Genomic DNA, 17,365 nt, shown 5'->3' with positions numbered 1-17,365 from the left:
GGACTTTCCAAACGCAAGGAATTGAAGCAAAGACAGCATTCTCTGACGATAGTTATTGACGAAAGCCGGTAATAAAATCTATCTGCTGCAAAAGTCAGGTGCCAACCAAATAATTTATGCAATTAATTTTCAGTGAAGTAAGTGCAAAGACTGCCTGGGAAAGACGCTCGGGAGAGCGGACATGGTTACCACGGGAACAGTGGTTTGGGGAGCGCTTCCGGTGTGAAAGGTCGGAGGGCGGTGGCCGTGTTGCGGGTTCGAGAAGATTCTGCGTTTTCTAGTGAGAGAAGGGGGAAAGGAGCATTAACATGTCAGAGACTGTCTGGAGTTGTGTCCGAGACACTGAGTGACAGCGCATCTGTTGGGACACCATGTTCGGGTGCCTGGTTGCAGGTCGATTGGTAAGTTTATTTTGGAATTTCTTCCGTGCACTGTATGTACATTTTGGCGTTAAAATATTATTTTTCAAACCAAACAGTTTGAGTCTGGAAAGCAACATGACAGTTTCAGTTGGTGAGAAGTAATGCGGGGAATAAAAGGACCGATTGGTTTAAGTTCAGTTTCTGTGCCCTGCATTATTGTGGGAACGGCTTGGCTTGTATGGTCAGGGGATTTTGTTTGCCTTTTATGTCCTTGGTTTGAAGTCATCAATCAAATCCTCGGTCTTGCTGATGATGAGTGGGCAATGTTGTTGCAACACCACTTGACCGGCCTTCTTGTCGCCGTCTGAGGTTCTGACAACGACAGGAGTATCGGTGAATTTATAGCTGGCGTTCGAGCTGTGATCATAAGCGCAGCGAGGGTAGAGCAATGGGCTGAGCACGCATTCTTGGTACGTGGGCCCAGGTGTTTGAAGCTTGTCCGCTAGTACTGGTGAGACGATGGTGTTGGTTAATGTTTACCTGGAGCAAAGTTCTGCTTTTCCAGTGCTGTGTGTTGCAGAAGTAACTTGTCAATAAGACAGTAACTAGGTGGGAAAGGTGGGGTGACAGTTGTGGGGTTGACGGTGAGAATGAGTTTCATAATAGGTGTTTCGAGACTAATATTTCTTTTCTGAAGCATGCTGCCTAAGTTTAGTGCAGTATTCAGGATCTGAGCAAAAGAGAGTGAAGGTAATTTCCTCACTTTCCTATTTCATGCTTAATGTCAAAAGTGGCTTCCTTTTTAAATTACTTTTAGCAATAAGTTATTTAAACAACATTGTTCCTTTACTGTTTTAAGAAAATGGTTCATCCTTTCCAGGATGCAAAATAGGAAACCTTATATGTTGCCATTTAGAACTCCTTAATAGTTGAGGTGAATAGGGAAAGCATTTAAGAGAAAGGAGGATGCAACACAGAAAAGAAAAAGACCATTTATTTATCTATCTATCTATTGATGTTATCTAGCTTAACCATCTAGCAATACAGAATGGAGTAGGCCCTTCAAGCCATGCTGCTCCAGCAACCCCTATTAACCCTAACCTAATCCTGGGACAATTTACAGTGACTAATTAACCTACCTAGTATGTCTTTGGACTGTGGGAGGAAGCTGATGCACCCAGGGAAATGTCACGCATTCCACGGAGATTATGTACCATCTGCAGATGGTGTCAGAATTGAACTCAGAACTCAGATTCCCTGGACTGTAATGGTGTTGTGCTAGCATAAAAACCTTACATAATGGGATGATAAAATAAGATTTCACGGTTCATTGTAAAAAAAAAAGTGCTCTCGTCTCTGTTATAACTTGGCCATAGTGAAAATATTATAATGTATCTTGGGCTTCTGTTTTTTTGATGCTATTTATCCATTAATGGTGTTTCTCCTCAATAATCAGGTGCAGACAGATGCACAGCAAGTTGCAGAGGGGAAATTTGTATTTAATCTTCCTGATTATGAGAGCGTCAATCATGTCGTGATCTTTATGCTGGGGACAACACCGTTTCCTGTAGGAGCAGGAGGATCTGTCTATTTTTCTTACCCAGACAAGTGTGGGATGCCAGTGTGGCAATTACTAGGATTCATAACTAACGAAAAACCCAGTGCAATATTCAAAATATCACGTTTAAAGACACGTAAGTAAAAGTTGGCTTTCAAAATAGTCTCTTATTATTGAGTATGAGGGAAAAGACAGATTCAAATATTGAAACAAATCTCAGTAACTATGGAAGTATTTTAGTTATTTAGATTTTAAATTAAACTTTAAATATTAACTGCAAATGCAGCAGTCAATTTACACACAAGGTTCTACTTGCAGTGATGAAATAAATATTTGATCTTTGTTGCTGAACTGTGTTGGGACTGACATCTTTCATGTCCTCCTGAAATTCGGGCATGCCTTAATGTAATAGTTTATCATAAAACCATCTGCCTTAGCAAAACTGCTACTGACTCTTTGTACCGCTATGATGGTTCAAGTATCAAGTACTCAGAATGTGGCGTTTCAAGTCAGAGTCGCTAGGTTCTGTGATAACGCAGCCATTGACTTTTGAGTTACAATATCACTACTCAAAAGACAAACTATTGTGCTGAATTGGGCTGCTGCCAGAATCTCCACTATGGTTTGAAGGTGCCACCATTCACCTGACCTAATCTCTCTTTCTGACCTTCATCTTTGAGACTAATTGTGAGGTTGAACAATGACTGTACCATGGGCAGTGAAGTCTGAAGGTCCTTCATCAGAAAGCCCTTGACAGAAAGCAAATCCAGAGTAGACTCATCTTCGACAAAGCTTCCATTGGCTATCTTTTGGTATTCTAAGACAACATAGAACAGTACAGCTTAATACTGGCCCATTGGCTGACAATATTGTGGCTACCCTTTAACATCCCCAAGATCAATCTAACTCCTACCACATAATCCTCTATTTTTCCTACAACTATATGCCTATCTTAAAATCTCTGAAATGTTCCTAATGTATTTGGCTTTACCACCACCCTGGCTGTGCATTCCATGCACTTGCACTTCATGTGTTTAAAAACAAATTCTTACATTTCCCACACCCCCCACTTGCCTCCAATCACTTTAAAAGTATGTTCTCTTACGTTAGCCATTGCCATCCTGGGAAAAAGGTCTAAAGAAGAAATCCCTAGCTTGCTCAACCTTTCCATATAACGTGTAAGATTTTTAAAAAACTATTAAGATCAAAATAAATAATTGAAAATCATTTCAAAGTTTTAACAAAATAGGAACATTGAGTTAAAGCAAAATCATGCAAAACCCTAAGCTTCCCCTCTGCCTTTTAACCTTCAAGTTCAAATTCCCCAGTGAAATCATTGGGGTTTCTAATCCTACACCAGGTATATCATGGTATCAGATCTTAATGTTAATTCCTCCAGCGTTACTCATCTTTGGTATAAACCTGTAGTCAAACATAGTACTATGATGGATTCTATCTGCAGGCTTTGCTGTGTAATTTGTTAAATTTATAGTCTAACTATATTGTGCTTAGAAATAATGTTTAAACACAATAATTATTGAATACAATTGTACTAGTGTGCAATTTTTGCATGTGTGGTTTAATTAACAATGTGCTAATAACTTCATTGGAAAAGAGTTTGTTGTATGCTAGAGTGTTTTATTTGTGTATATCACCATGCAGAAGAAGGGAGCCAACATCCTTTTGGGACAATGAATATTGCCCAGACACAGTCAATTGCCCAAATTGGGATCTCTGTAGAGCCCATGGAACTGTTAACACAGCAGACTCCAGAAGCAAGTGCATCTGTATCGACAGTTGATTCATTTACACAGGTATGTGCAGAAACAAGAGTGTTCAGAGAAGTTTAGAAAAGTACTGTAAGTTAAAGAGTGGATTTAGAGGAAGAAAATGAGCTGAATATATATCAGAACATTTCAAATTTGAAAAGTCACTGCAAAATGAATATCTATACTTCTAACTGCTCATATTCTAGATGAGAGAAAACCACAGACATATTAATAAAAGCAATAATATTAATAATACAATAACAGATATAATAGTATTAACCTATTAAATGCTAGAAAACATGAATTTTTGTGCTGAGCTTAAAAGGCAGATGCAACAGCCATGTGGATTATGCCATGTTTTGTTCACTTTTTTTAAGTTTCTTTGGTAAATTCAGCCTTGCATTTATATCAGCTGGGGCAGTAAATCGCATAATATTTTACTTCCTGTTTTTAAAACAAAATTTAGTCTCAAAATTGATTTAACTTTTTTGTTTGGCTGAGGTTTTACTTTTGCGCTGGAGCAAACAATAGCTATTATACCAATAACATTTTTTTGGGTGTTTCTTCAGTATAAAAGTACTTTGAATTCCAAAAAATGCTTTTGACACTTAATTTGAGAGATGAGGAAGCTAATTGTTTATAATTCTATTGATTTAATCTGTAATAGATTTGTGATTACAGTTATAACTTGTATCACTGTAGATTTCTTCTTGGGTACAATAGACTTTCCCTGAAGCATTTTGGTTGACTCTGATTTAATTGTTAGACTTCTGTCCTGGCCCTACAGAAGTCAAAGAAACAGGGTAATAGTGTAAAATGACCTTAAAATTGTGAATATGTGTGTATGGCTCATGAATCTTTATTTTTGTTAAAAGAGCCAGTAATGTTCTTGTCTCCCTCCTAGTCCAAAATCTAGAATGGAGTCATTTTGGGGAACTTAGTTCCATTTTGGGTTAACGGATTTTTTAAAAAAAAAGATTGTCTTGATGTAATTTATGTGTAAGTTAATTGGTGAAAGAATCGTTAACTGTTAGCACATATTTTGTACTAATTTGTATCATTCATGCTTCTGAGTATTTTGTAGCTCGAATTCAGTAGTGTCTGTTCCCTCCCTAAAATTATACAGACTTTTCATTCAAGAACCAAGTTTGAAAATGTCTCTTGAATACTGCTGGTAGTATTTTAATTGTAATAATTTTTGAATTTTGTGTTGAATACTGAATTTCAGAGTCTAACTGTCCTTTAATTTATGTTTTCAGTTTACACAGAAGATGCTAGACAATTTCTATAATTTTTCATCCTCTTTTGCACTGACCCAAGATCGGATGATTCCAAACCCTACTGAGATGTTTATCCCTGCGAGTGTTGTCATGAAATGGTAAATATACATGTCTGTGGTTAACTACTTTCAATGACAATTATCGGATGTAGTGCTGGGTTGAGAAATGGCAGATGGTGTTCAGTTTGCAAAAGTAAAGTGTGAAGTGATTCTCTTTCAATTTCTCTTTCAGCTCCTTCCACTTTTTCCAAACTCAAGGTGTAGCCATGGGCACAAGCACAGGCCCCAGCTATGCCTGCCTTTTTCTTGGCTACATGGAACTGTCTATTTACCAAGCCTACACTGATAACGCTCTTCATCTCTTTCTGTGCTCCGTTGATTGCATTGGTGCTGCTTCCTGCACCCATGTTGAGCTCATCAAGTTTATCAACTGTACCTCCAACTCCTGTGCTGCGCTCAAAATTTAATTGGTCATCTCTGACACTTCTCTCCCCTTTTTCAATTTGTATCCATATCTGGATACAGATTGTCTACTGATGTCTTTTATAAATCTAACTCTCACAGCTCTCTTGACTGTACCTCTTCTCACTCTATCACATAAAAATGCTATTCCTTTTTCTCAGTTCTTCCATCTCTTCTGCATCTATTCATCTATCTTAGAATGAGGCTTTCCATTCCAGAACATGTGAGATGTCCACCTTCTTTAAAGACCAGTTTTTCCCTTCCTCTGCCATTGATGTTGTTAACCCCCCCCCCCCCCCCCAACTGATAACCCACATCTCCATTTCCCAGACATTCACTGTACCACCATAAAAAGGGTAGGAATTGTCCTTGGAGCCCTTACCTAAAAATGGATGTGATGGCATTTGAGAGTGTACAGAAGAGGTTCAGGAGAACAATCCTGGAAATCAAAGGGTTAATATATAAGGAACATTTGATGGCTCTGGACCTGTATTCAACGGAGTTTAGAAGAATGAAGGGAAACCTCATTCAAACCTATAGAATATTGAAAGGCCTATAAAGAGTGAATGTGGAGAGGATGTTTCCAATACTGGGAACATCTAGGACAGGGGTACAGCTTCAGACTGCAAGGACACCCCTTTAGAACAGAGGATGGGAGGAATTTCTTTAGTCAGTGAATCTGTACAGTTCATTGCCACAGATGGATGTGGAAGCCTAGTCATTGGGTATATTTTAAGTGGATATTGAGAAATTCTTAGTTAAGTTCTTGGTATCAAAGGTTACAGGGAGAAGACAGGAAAATGAGGTTAAGAGGGAAAAGAATTGAGCCGTAATTGAATAACAGCAGACTCAAAGGGCCAAATGGCCTAATTTTGGTCCTATGTATTATGGTCTTATTAGTCAGGAGATTAATTTCAAGCCATGAGGTAATGTTGCAACTGTAAAACCCTGGTTAGACCACACATGGAATAATGTGTTCAGTTCTGTTCACCTCATGAAGGATGCGGAAGCTTTAGAGAGGGTGCAGAGGAGATGTAACAAGATACTGCCTTGTGCATGTCTTATGAGAATGAGTTGAGTGAGCTCAAGCATTTCTCTTTGGAATGAAGGACAAGAAGTGACTTGATAGAGCTGTACAAGATGATAGGAGGCAGAAACTTTTTTTTCCCAAGGTGGGAAAGGCTAATATGAGTGGGTGTAATTTTAATGTAATTGTAGGAAAGTATAGGGGGAATGTCACAGTTAAGTTTTTTTTCCACAGAGTGGTGGGTGCATGAAACGTGTTACCAAGGGTGGTGATAGAGGCATATATGTTAGGGACATTTAAGAGACTCTTAGATGGTCACATGCATGATCAAAATATGGGAAGGAAGGATTAGATTGATCTTAGAATAGGTTAAAGCAGTGGTGGCCAACCTTTTTACATTCCATGCGTCAATTTTTTCACGCACGAGTTCAGATGCACCATACAACTCTTGTACCCCCATTCAAATCTTGTAAAAATATGTTAATATAGACATATTTAGCATTTTTACATGATATATTGATTTAATATAAAACAAGATAAACATTACTTACCTTAATGAGACTTTTAACAAATATAATTTTGTCTTCTTTTGATTTCTTCCTTTTTCTTAATCACATATTCTTTCTGTAACTCAGACACAAACACTAGCTTCAGTTTTCCTTCTATTTCAGTCTGATGTTGTGTTTTATAGTGCCTGTTAAGATCATGTCTCCTATTATGTGAGAAAGTGTTTTCACAATTAATGCACAATGGTTTTCCTGACAAACCCGCTATAAATAAGAACTCACTTTCCCACTGTTCATTACTATCACGCTTACTATCACTTTCTGCTTTTCTTTTGCTCACTTTCTTCTGCTGTGATGGGTAACTGAATGTAAAAACAAGGCTTAATTTTTGAAAAAGTACAAAACTGCAGATGTTCACAAAGGATGAACAAAGTGCAACTCTGTAGCGCATGAGTGTCAATTGTAAACTGACTGGCAAAAACCTGTGATGTACTGCTGGTGCAGACACCTGGTGCCTCAGGATCAAACAAGTATCAAATGTGTATTGAACAGATACGGAATGACTGCAGAACAAAAGCCCTTCTTTCCTAGTTTGACTCATTGAACATTTAAAAAAAAATTGAAAACAGATTAATGTGAAAGAAGATAACATTCGCCAAAAAATGTACTTGAAATAATAGAATCGCTAAAAATAATTGCTAAGTTTTAGATTTATTCTCAGTAAAACCCATTTCTAGCTCTTAGCTACTTGAATTCCTGTTAGATTTTTTTTCTACAAATCAGTTTTTGGTTAATACTTTTGCATGAGTAGGCTTACTTTTTAAATTATTGTCACTGGGTGCAATGCGCCACTTCTAATCATCCAGTGTGCCACTTTTGGCGCATGCACCATAGGTTGGCCGTCCATGGGTTAAAGGTTGGCACAACATTGTGTGCTGAAAGACCTTATACTGTGCTGTAATGTTCTATGTTGAATTGTTATATTCTTCTTCTATGGCATTTTGATCAAATTGCTAGTTTTGAAAAAAAAATTCCATCTCTTGATCCAGTGTACATCAAAAGAATCAAATATTTCATTTTAAAACATTTTAAAGTTCTGTACCATGATAAGATATAAAAGCAAGAGTAGGCATATGTGTACCCCTCAAAATCTATCTCTGTTCAATATGCTTATCTTTCTCAAGTTTTACATTATTTATCATGGCACTTCATTCCCTTGGTGGTTAGGAATTTATTGACCTCAGCCACGAATCCGCTCCTTCTAAGTAGTCACAGCCGCCTGAGTAGAGATTTTCACAGTTTCACAGCCTCCAGAATTGTTTCAATTCTAAATGATCACTGTTCACCTCAAGACAACAGACAAAATATTAAGAAGCATACAATAATAATTTGACTTGTGAACTGGTCTTTTTAACTTTAAATCTCTTCTGATGGTGATTGTAAGACTGTTGTGGAATAAGTGTCCAGTAACAGTAACTAATTGAAGATATGTATCAAGCTTAACTAGGTTCAACAAATCTTTTTGTTACTTCAGTTAGTGGCAGCTTTATTATCCACACTGTATTTGAGGATTCTCCCTTTGGGGCTTTGAGCTAGAGAGATTTCTGCAGCCTTGTTCACTAAATATTTAGCAGCCTTGTGGAGCTCACTGATGATGATGGCTGGTTCCTTGCTTGTGAAGATCAGGAGGGAAGAAGAGTCCTCAGGAGCAACGGCACGATCATGGTGACTGTAAAGGCCACTTCTGGATCTGCAGACTCTGGAGCACTAGGGACACTGAACAGATGGGGTGCTGGCGCTTGGGTAGGAGGATCCTTCCTGCATCTCCTCTTCTCTTCAGCAGCCGTTCTTCTGGATTCCTCAAAATTCTTGGCTGCCCCAGAGCAGCGGTCTCTGTCGCTAGCCAGCTGCTGCCACTCATTGACCTCAATGTTTGCCTGAGAGCGCTGCTGCTGAAGTTGGTCTTTGTACCTCTTGCGTGGGGTACCATGATCTCTCTTGCCCTGAAAGAGTTCTCCGTAGAGTATTGCTTGCGTTATGCTGGAGTTGTCCATGTCAGATGTGGCATGACCAGCAAAGTGGCTTCAATACTTGGAAGTTGAGCCTTCTCCAGTGAAAGCTCAGTAATGTCTTGATATTGTAGCTGGTTCAATACTGTAAATGTCTGATATTCCTGTTTATGATCCGTATTTTAACCTCCATGTGCCATTCACATATTTTTCAGTCCTCTAGAACATAGGGAACATCAGACTGCTTGGTGATTCTGCTCATGGCCCTGGGTAAATCTTCCACTCACAATCTTAACATTAATGGATTTGATCAGCAGTTATTCCTAATAATTTAAGGATCTTTTTAGAAACCTAAGTGATAGTGGAATGTGTCCATGAGGTTGTTCCTAAACGGAGATAAATTGGAAGATTGTATTAATTGATTGGTGTATGATAATTATTGTATTACTTTCATATTGACTTTGGCTGGTTGACATATATTTAAGATGTCCTGCTGAATACCATATCTTTGTTGGTACTAGCTACTTTACTAAGTAGATGGTTTGATTGCTATTTTATAAGAAATTTATTTCTTGTGGGGGTGGGTTGGGGGGAGGAAGAAAATTACACATTATCCATCTCAATAACACTTTATCTGTTATATAAAAACAAATGTGGATTGTAATGAGCACTTACTTAGACCTGTTAAGGTATTGCAAATAGACAGCTGATTTGAAGTCTGATTTCTGTATTGACGGTGAAATACTTATTACTTTTTGTCAACCAGCGATTAATTGATTTTAATTGTGTGCTTTGTACAGAAAAACAAGAATTCCTGGCAAATACTTCTCTTACTCTGTTATTCCCAAAACATATCAGATAATTTTTGCAGTATTTGAAAGATACTACAGGAAGAGTGATTTATAAAAGCCAAAAATGACTGACTTAATCTCAGCAGTTATGCTAGGAAAACCGATGTAATCTTTGATCCTTATTTTGCTTAGTTAATTATGTTATTAATCTGTGTGTTTTCTTTTTTTTCCATTTATCAGGTATGAGAATTTTCAAAGAAGATTGTCCCAAAACCCAAATTTTTGGAAATCATAAACTGTATGTTGCAGAAATGAATTGTAACTATCAATGTTGTTCATCTGTTTAAACCATTTTTTAACAAATCTTCCCCAAAATGTCACTCTGAATACAAATTTGCATAGTAATCAAGTTGGTTTGTAATTTATTTTGGAATACCTGTCATGTATATATTATAATTAGTAAGAAACTTCTAAAATTGTGTTTGAACTGCAACTTCTATTTAATGAATTTACTCTGAATTGGAATTCAGCAGCTGAAGCTCAATCACAATAATGGCATGAATGGGTTGTTAGTCATCTAGAACGAAATTCAGAAATACAACCCTCAAAGCAACTACGATTTTTTAAAATATTGTAGTATCTAAAATGCTTTCAGATTTTTTGCTAAAGTCAATGGTGTGTATAACTTATGAAGACTTGGCTGTGTTTCAATGAACACTGCTTTTTTAGTTTAAATTTTATGCTCTATACTGATAACCTCCATTCTAGCATTCTAGTCAGTTATTTACATGAAATACCACTTTTTTCCTCTGTATTTTAAACTCATAGTTACCAAGGTAAAGAAAAACTGAAAAATTGGATTGCAAGATATTCCAGTGCTTAAAGTGCATTGAGGGAACAGTTATATGTTTCCATGAATCAAGGCCAAACATCTCAAATTTCAAGATCAATCAAACCTCAAAGTTCTGAAGCAGAAAGTTCCATTATGATAAACTTTTATGTGAAATTTTGGTTGTAACTTGCTGGGTAGTATTTTGTGACAGTTGGAAGTCTTGAGTTGAATATGGTTCAGTGTGGTTTTGTAGAATAGTGTCAGTTGTATATGGAGTAATATGCTTTTCCTTACATTGATAGGAGTAGATGGAGTAACGCAAGTAGAAGATGATCTGTCTGTCTCTGTACTTGCATACCCAGGTCCTCTTCAAAACAAAGTGCATTGCAAGAAATGCTGAAGAACATTGTGAAGAGACTTGTGGATGGGAAAGGGGCAGGTTGTTGGAGAAAAGGCAGAAAGTTGACGGTAAAGCTAACCACAGAATCAGTTTTGTAGAATTCATAAAAGATTTGTGGCAATGGAAACTCATCAATGTAATGAACACCGTAATGCAGCCCAATGAGAAATGCACAACATATATAGTCTTTAAAATTGATGGATGGTACTTAATGTAGTGTTGACTGACTGGTACTTAATATAGTATTTACCCTAAGATAACTAAATTTTTGCCTCTAAGAGACTGTAATCATCTGTATAAGTTGAAAAGCTACCAATACAGCTGTTAGTGGGGCAACAAGAAAGCTTCTTTTGCAAATTCTTCAAGTACAAATCGACAACTGGATGGAGGATCTGAGTTGCATGAATAGAAAATTATTCCAAATATAACTGGGATACAAGAACTATTTGCTACTCTAACTAATCAGTTGAAATGGAGGCTTTTTGTGCAAAAGAATCTTCATTTCAGCAGGTCATTTCTGAAACTGGAAGGGAATGACAAATGGTGATCCTTCTCAAGATCTTCATAATTTTAATCAAAAATAGTAAGTGATGCTGGAAAATAGTTTATAACTAAGCATTTATTTGGATGCACCATTAATTATTCAATTTGGTTAAAGCATTGCTTTTAATATTACGTTTTTTTATTGAGTTCATCGTTTACTGATGGGCTGTATGGGGGAGAAAAGATATATTTTTTACCACTAGGTGTATTTTTCAGCTAATTAGAGTATACCTTTGTAAATATTTGCCTCCACTTCGAAATCTGGCACACACTACAAGATGATGAGAGCCAGTGATCGTGTGGATAGTCAGAGGTTTTTTCCCAGGGCTGAAATGGTTGCCACAAGAGGACACAGGTTTAAGGTGCTGGGGAGTAGGTACAGAGGAAATGTCAGCGGTAAGTATTTTACTCAGTGGTGAGTGCATGGAATGGGCTGTGGGTAACAGTAGTGGAAGCAGATACGATAGGGTCTGTTAAGAGGCTTTTAATTAGGTACATGGAGCTTAGTAAAATAGAGGGCTGTAGGTAAGCCTAGTAATTTCTAAGGTGGGGACGTGTTTGACACAACTTTGTGGGCTGAAGAGCCTGTATTGTGCTGTAGGTTTTCTATGTTTCACTTCAGCAAACGGTTGTTGATATCAACTAGTTTGTTGAAGTGTGTGCCAGATTTCTACCGCCCATAATATCTGGCATTGTTCCTCAATCAAAAGTTCATCTGAAAAGGACTAGCTTTATTATTTAGATGATGACCCCTCATTTTAGACAGCTCGAGCAGCCAGAATAATAATTTTCTGCATTGATCAGTTCCCTTAATATTTTGGAAGATAATTTCAAAAATAACTCATTCTTAAAATTTAGGAGCTACCTCTTGTGTATATAAAAAATCTCAAACTTTATCTCTTAGTTTCCTTGTGTCATCAGGGTTAATCTATGAAAAGAGAAGTGAAAAAAATCAATTGCTTTAATATTCTATTAACTTGCAATTATATAAACATAATCCTTCTTTCACAACTTTATTTTCATGTAACACATGAAATGCTGGAGGAACTCAGCAGGCCAGACAGCATCTATGGAAAAAAGTACAGTAGATTTTTTTGGGCTGAAACCCTTCAGCAGGACTTGCAGCGCCTTTAGAAAAAAGTACAGTCGACAACCCTTCAACTGTACTTTTTTTCTATAGGTACTGCAAGTCCTGCCGAAGGGTTTCAGCCCAAAATGTGGACTGTGCTTTTTCCCCCATAGATGCTGTCTGGTCTGCTGAATTCCTCTAGCATTTTGTGTGTGTTGCTTGAATTTTGAGCATCTGCAGATTTTCTCTTGTTTATTTTCATGTGAGTTTTGATTATCAACCAACATCTGATGTAAGGTGCCTGGTTCTTCCTCCTGCTTCCTGTACTTTTTTTTTGAGTTTTTCTGTTGAATCTATTCAGATAATGCCACTTTATATACAAGTGCTACTGAAATATATTTTTTTAATCTTAAGTGGTGGATTTCTTCCTATATAGTTCACAGTAGCCTCAATTGTTCCTCCCTATTTACTGTAGTTGTGACCTTAACTATTTTTTCCTCTCTCCAGTTTGGAATTATAATAACATATATATTTGGGGACGGACCACTGATGGAAGCCTGAGTACTGATATCTACGTAACCAGAAGACATAATTGGGATGAATGTGCTGCAGGGACAATCAGTGCAGACTAACTTGGGAAAATTCACATTTGGCATCTTAGTGGGATTTGCGAAGTGGTAACTTCATGAAATACCACCACCTAGTGCAGTGGTTTGTGTGAAGCAGTACAGAATCGCAGGAGGAGATTCAAGTTTCAGATACCATCGAGGGGTTGCTAAAACAAGGTGTGATCAGGCATACAACCTCACAGTATAACAGTCCTGTTCAGCCATTAAAGGAATCAGGCAGCTCCAGTCACTGATAAGCTGAAGTCCAGGGGTGCAGAGCAGATGCCCTGAACCCAGTCACAGAAACAGTTCTGCAGCAGCAGGGAGGGTGTGGTTCCAGCCAGCTAGCTGAAATCGTGGCACGAGTTGCCTCTGCCACCTGAAATGGATCAGCTGCACATACAGTATATTCAGTCTCTTGGGCAGTGGCAAGTGGGAAGGATGTGTGGATGATAGGGTAGCTGATACAGGAGAAACCCCTGTGTTAGCAGCCACTCTCACAACAGATCCGGGAAGCCGCCCAATGATTGGAGATTATTGCTTTCCATGTGGACACCCAACAGAAAGACTCCTTGCTGTCTATCACTTTTAATAATAAAGTGGACCAGTTAGAGTGAGTAGATCTCTAGCATTCTGGAATCCCATGTGGTGGGACAATGGGCACATAACATATTAATGCCACCTTTGTATGTGGTTGCATCAGGTTGTGCTTTGGAACCTAAATATGTGGGCACTAAGTACCAGTATGTGCCGAGATTCTATCTATCCCTGATGGGGCCTAGGTGTGCAACAAGAATTAGCTGGAGCAAGCTGGGGAGGTAAAATAGAAATTGGGACTGAAGGGAGGGTGCCCCTATCAGTAACCGGGAAGAGCCTAGTCATCAGATGTGAGGTGCTCTCAGGACTGCTGTATTTTGTGCAAGTGTGGCCCTTCCCTGACTCCTCCAGTTTGGCAATCACCCAAGCTGTCTTCAGATTCATCTGGGGATCTAAGAGGGGATCAGATGGGTCACAATGCAAAACTTCCTGGATAAAGGGGGCAAAAACATACCCAATATTGCCCTCACCCTGATGACCACCTACCTGTGTGGCTTCATCAGGCTGTTCATGGAACCTAAATACATGGGCACCAAGTACTACAACATGCCGAGTTTCTATCTGTCCCCTGTGTTGAGAAGGATGGGTCTGGGTAAGGAGCCACACCACATCCCATCAGAAGTACTACCTGTCCTTGGTGGAAAAATTCTTCTAGACCGGTGTTTCCCAAGCTTTTTTCACCCAACCCCCCCCCCCCCCCCCAAAGCACTTTCATACTTGCTAACGACTCTCTTAGGTACAATATACTTTCCGGAACCCCCACAGTGTAAAAACATGTCTACCATATGCTTTCATGAGAAAAAAGATTCCCCTTCAAATTTTTATTTGTCCTTAAACCTAGCTTACATAGTACCTGTGCGCTGTACAGCAGCTTCAATATCAATGTGATCCTTGAGCTTGATGGTTTTAGTAAGAGTTGAAGTTGTGACAGCAAAAGTCTTAAGACCCCACGCATAACAATGTCCAAGCAGTTTCTGTCTTTGTGAGAATGTGGTTCACTGCACTGAAGCCTCTTTTAACTAGGTAGAAGGATGGAAATGCAATGAAGGGTAGTTTGGTTCTTCTCCAAAGACCAGGAAATTTTGTATGACAGTATAGCCACATACCCCAAAGGCTAACATTTTTGAAAAGCATTTTTTTTACTTCTTCATTTTGAATTTTGATACTTATTTTCTTGCAAGCTCTCTTCCTGTTGCACACCTTGTAATGCAAGGGGTTTATTATCCAGTCCAGGATTTCCAGATCATTCAGATCCTTGAATTGATTCTAAAGTCCTTCAGTGACTGTAGGTGTAAGCAGTATTCTTGCAAATTACCATCTCTGAAAGAGGGTGCTATACTTTCCATGCAGGGAAACTGTGAAAACATTGTTCTCCCAATGTTTTGCTTGCATATTTCCAATTTTCCAATAAAAGTGGACAACTCACTTTTTGCCTGGATTAAATTGAAATTCTCACCCTGCATTTTCATATTTAGAATATGCATTTTGTCATACAGATCGGCTGGGTATGCCACATCTGCACATAGAAGTTCAATCTTCTTTCCCATGCTTTTGTCGACATTAAGCAAAGATTCAATCAATATTTTAAAAAATCAAAGAAATTTTTAAGGAGCAGTCTTTTGACAGCCATCACACTTCATTGTGAAGTAGTTATCTTGGAATAACTGGTGAAATATTCTGCTATTTAATGGATGAACTTCAATTTTGTTGCTAGCAGATATTACAAGAGTCTTGCTTGACGAAAGTCTCTAGCTTAGGTTTTTGACTGCAAAATGTTGACAATGAATTCCACAATGGATTGCAAACAGACTTGGAATTTCTTTTTCATTAATGCCACTAAACCAGCAAGGTGAACTGTCATATATGGTGCTCCATTTGTTGCACAGGAGATTACATTCCTAATTGGAATACTTTTATACTCAATATACATTGTGAGCTCAACATAGATTGATTCTCCATTGATTTATTTTTAACTTTTTACATTTTTGATAAATCGTACATATGCCATTAGCAATGCCTTGTTGTCCTGCACAGTTGACTCATCCAGTTGTATCCCAAATTCTGTTTTTGTAGCTCTGTGCATAGTTGCTGCTCAATATCTTCACTCATTTCATCAGTACAATGAGCTACAATGTTATTACTCAGGAGTAGTAATACAAACTGGGAATGCCTATCGGATGTTGACGATGACAGCAAGTTGACACGAATGGAATGATGGTAGTGGCATGCAAAGGAATGGCAAGGTAAAAATGAAGACAATCACATCAGCACAAATTATGTTTACGAAGATTCAGATTGGAATCTGAATGGCGGGATAGAGCTAGTGTTCGGCAAACTACCTTTATACTATTCCAGTTAGCACGATTAACCAATCATGTATGGTCTCATGATCCCCAAAGATGGCTCTTGACCTTGCATATGAAGCTAAGGTCACTTTGAACACCTCAAGAGGAATCCTCGAGGTTGGCAGGTTCACTGGCTCTGTTTCACCGTTTGGTTTTTGTGGAGAAAGTTGAGACTGTAGAAAAAGTTGAGAGGGTGTACTTGACTTACCAACTGTTAAATTGCATTAATTTATTCTGTGCCATGAGTCTATGGGGAGTTTTGGGCATCCCGAGTAATGTCTGGTTGGTAAGATTGGATGAGACTGCTGAGTTTCAGATGTGTTGTGATGATAAATGCTCACTCTCTGCAGAGCTATGGTTCTTCCTGTGTTCCGGTGCCTCATCATTTTTTTTTTGGGAAGTGCTTGCTCAGGTCTCATGCCTCAAGTTAGGTTGCTGCTTTCCCTCCCCCCCCCCCCCCCCCAAGAATCTTGAATGTTCCCCCCCCCCAATTTCTGTTTCCCCTAATGCCCCTTAGGACACATAACCACCCTTTTTGGAATCATTGTTCTAGCCCAACACCTTTGACCGCTAGTCCATCAGGCAGTGGTCAGCATGAAATGTCCTGCAGACACTACAGCAGAAGGACTCGAAGGACACCGTGGAGTGGTTTGCTGAGCAGAATATCTAGATAATCTCATAAAATGCGTCACCAGGCCTCACCAACGCACACCAAGACCTTGCCTGTGAGGGCCCCCAGTCAGCTCCTTCCTGCATATCCAGAACATCACTCCTACAATATGTTGTAATGACTGTAGTGGGGGAGAGACAGCAGCTCACCTCATTGTGGACTGTAGGTTTGCGAAATGGGTGTGGAGAAAGAAGAAAGGGCTTGTGTTACAGTTCATTCCAGACAGCTGTGTGACAGAGGACTCTGAACTATGGGCCATTCCCAGGAACATGCACAGCGACAAACATCAAGTGCTGTTGGTAGATTGTCAACTCAGTGAAAAGCACTCTTTGGTCTGCTTGTCACTTGTTGGTTTGCCAACACATCGAGATTTATGTGGAGGAATGTTGCCGACAGGCATGTTCTAGGCTGCAGGAGTAAGTGCTGAGCGACACACTGAAGCTTGCTGCAACCACCACAGGAGCTCAGTGGGGAAGGACCACAGTTGTATGGTTTTTCTCCTGGAGATGGAGGGGTCGGGGACGGTGAGAAAGCCACT

The 17,365-nt window shown here is 38.9% G+C and overlaps 1 protein-coding gene across 4 annotated transcripts; it reads left to right on the top strand.

Annotated features, from left to right (window-relative positions):
- Positions 1-212: 212 nt before the first annotated feature.
- hikeshi (heat shock protein nuclear import factor hikeshi) lies at positions 213-16,514 on the top strand. Of its 4 annotated transcripts, none has more exons than XR_012098697.1 (7): positions 213-401; positions 1,819-2,056; positions 3,583-3,734; positions 4,949-5,067; positions 10,004-10,061; positions 10,898-11,063; positions 15,886-16,514. XR_012098697.1 is itself a non-coding variant. In XM_073043378.1 (6 exons), the coding sequence occupies exons 1-5, from the start codon at positions 372-374 to the stop codon at positions 10,056-10,058; spliced, it is 594 nt and encodes a 197-aa protein (XP_072899479.1). In that variant the 5' UTR covers positions 213-371; the 3' UTR covers positions 10,059-10,061; positions 10,898-11,338. The 4 variants fall into 4 exon arrangements, 2 of the variants coding, with proteins under 2 accessions (XP_072899479.1, XP_072899478.1); XR_012098698.1 differs by lacking the exon at positions 15,886-16,514 and adding an exon at positions 13,115-15,238; XM_073043378.1 differs by lacking the exon at positions 15,886-16,514 and having other exon boundaries at positions 10,898-11,338.
- The last annotated feature ends 851 nt before the right edge of the window (positions 16,515-17,365 follow it).

Source organism: Hemitrygon akajei, chromosome 4 (genome assembly GCF_048418815.1).
Source record: "Hemitrygon akajei chromosome 4, sHemAka1.3, whole genome shotgun sequence".
NCBI classification, from domain to species: Eukaryota; Metazoa; Chordata; class Chondrichthyes; order Myliobatiformes; family Dasyatidae; genus Hemitrygon; species Hemitrygon akajei.
Note: the sequence above shows the minus strand (reverse complement) of the source record. Positions and strands in the feature narration are given on the sequence as shown.

Coding starts and splice junctions, on each gene's coding strand:
- hikeshi (XM_073043378.1), top strand. CDS start 372: ATGTTCGGGTGCCTGGTTGCAGGTCGATTG. Junction 2,057..3,582: donor AATATCACGTTTAAAGACAC/GTAAGTAAAAGT, acceptor ATCACCATGCAG/AAGAAGGGAGCCAACATCCT. Junction 5,068..10,003: donor GCGAGTGTTGTCATGAAATG/GTAAATATACAT, acceptor TCCATTTATCAG/GTATGAGAATTTTCAAAGAA.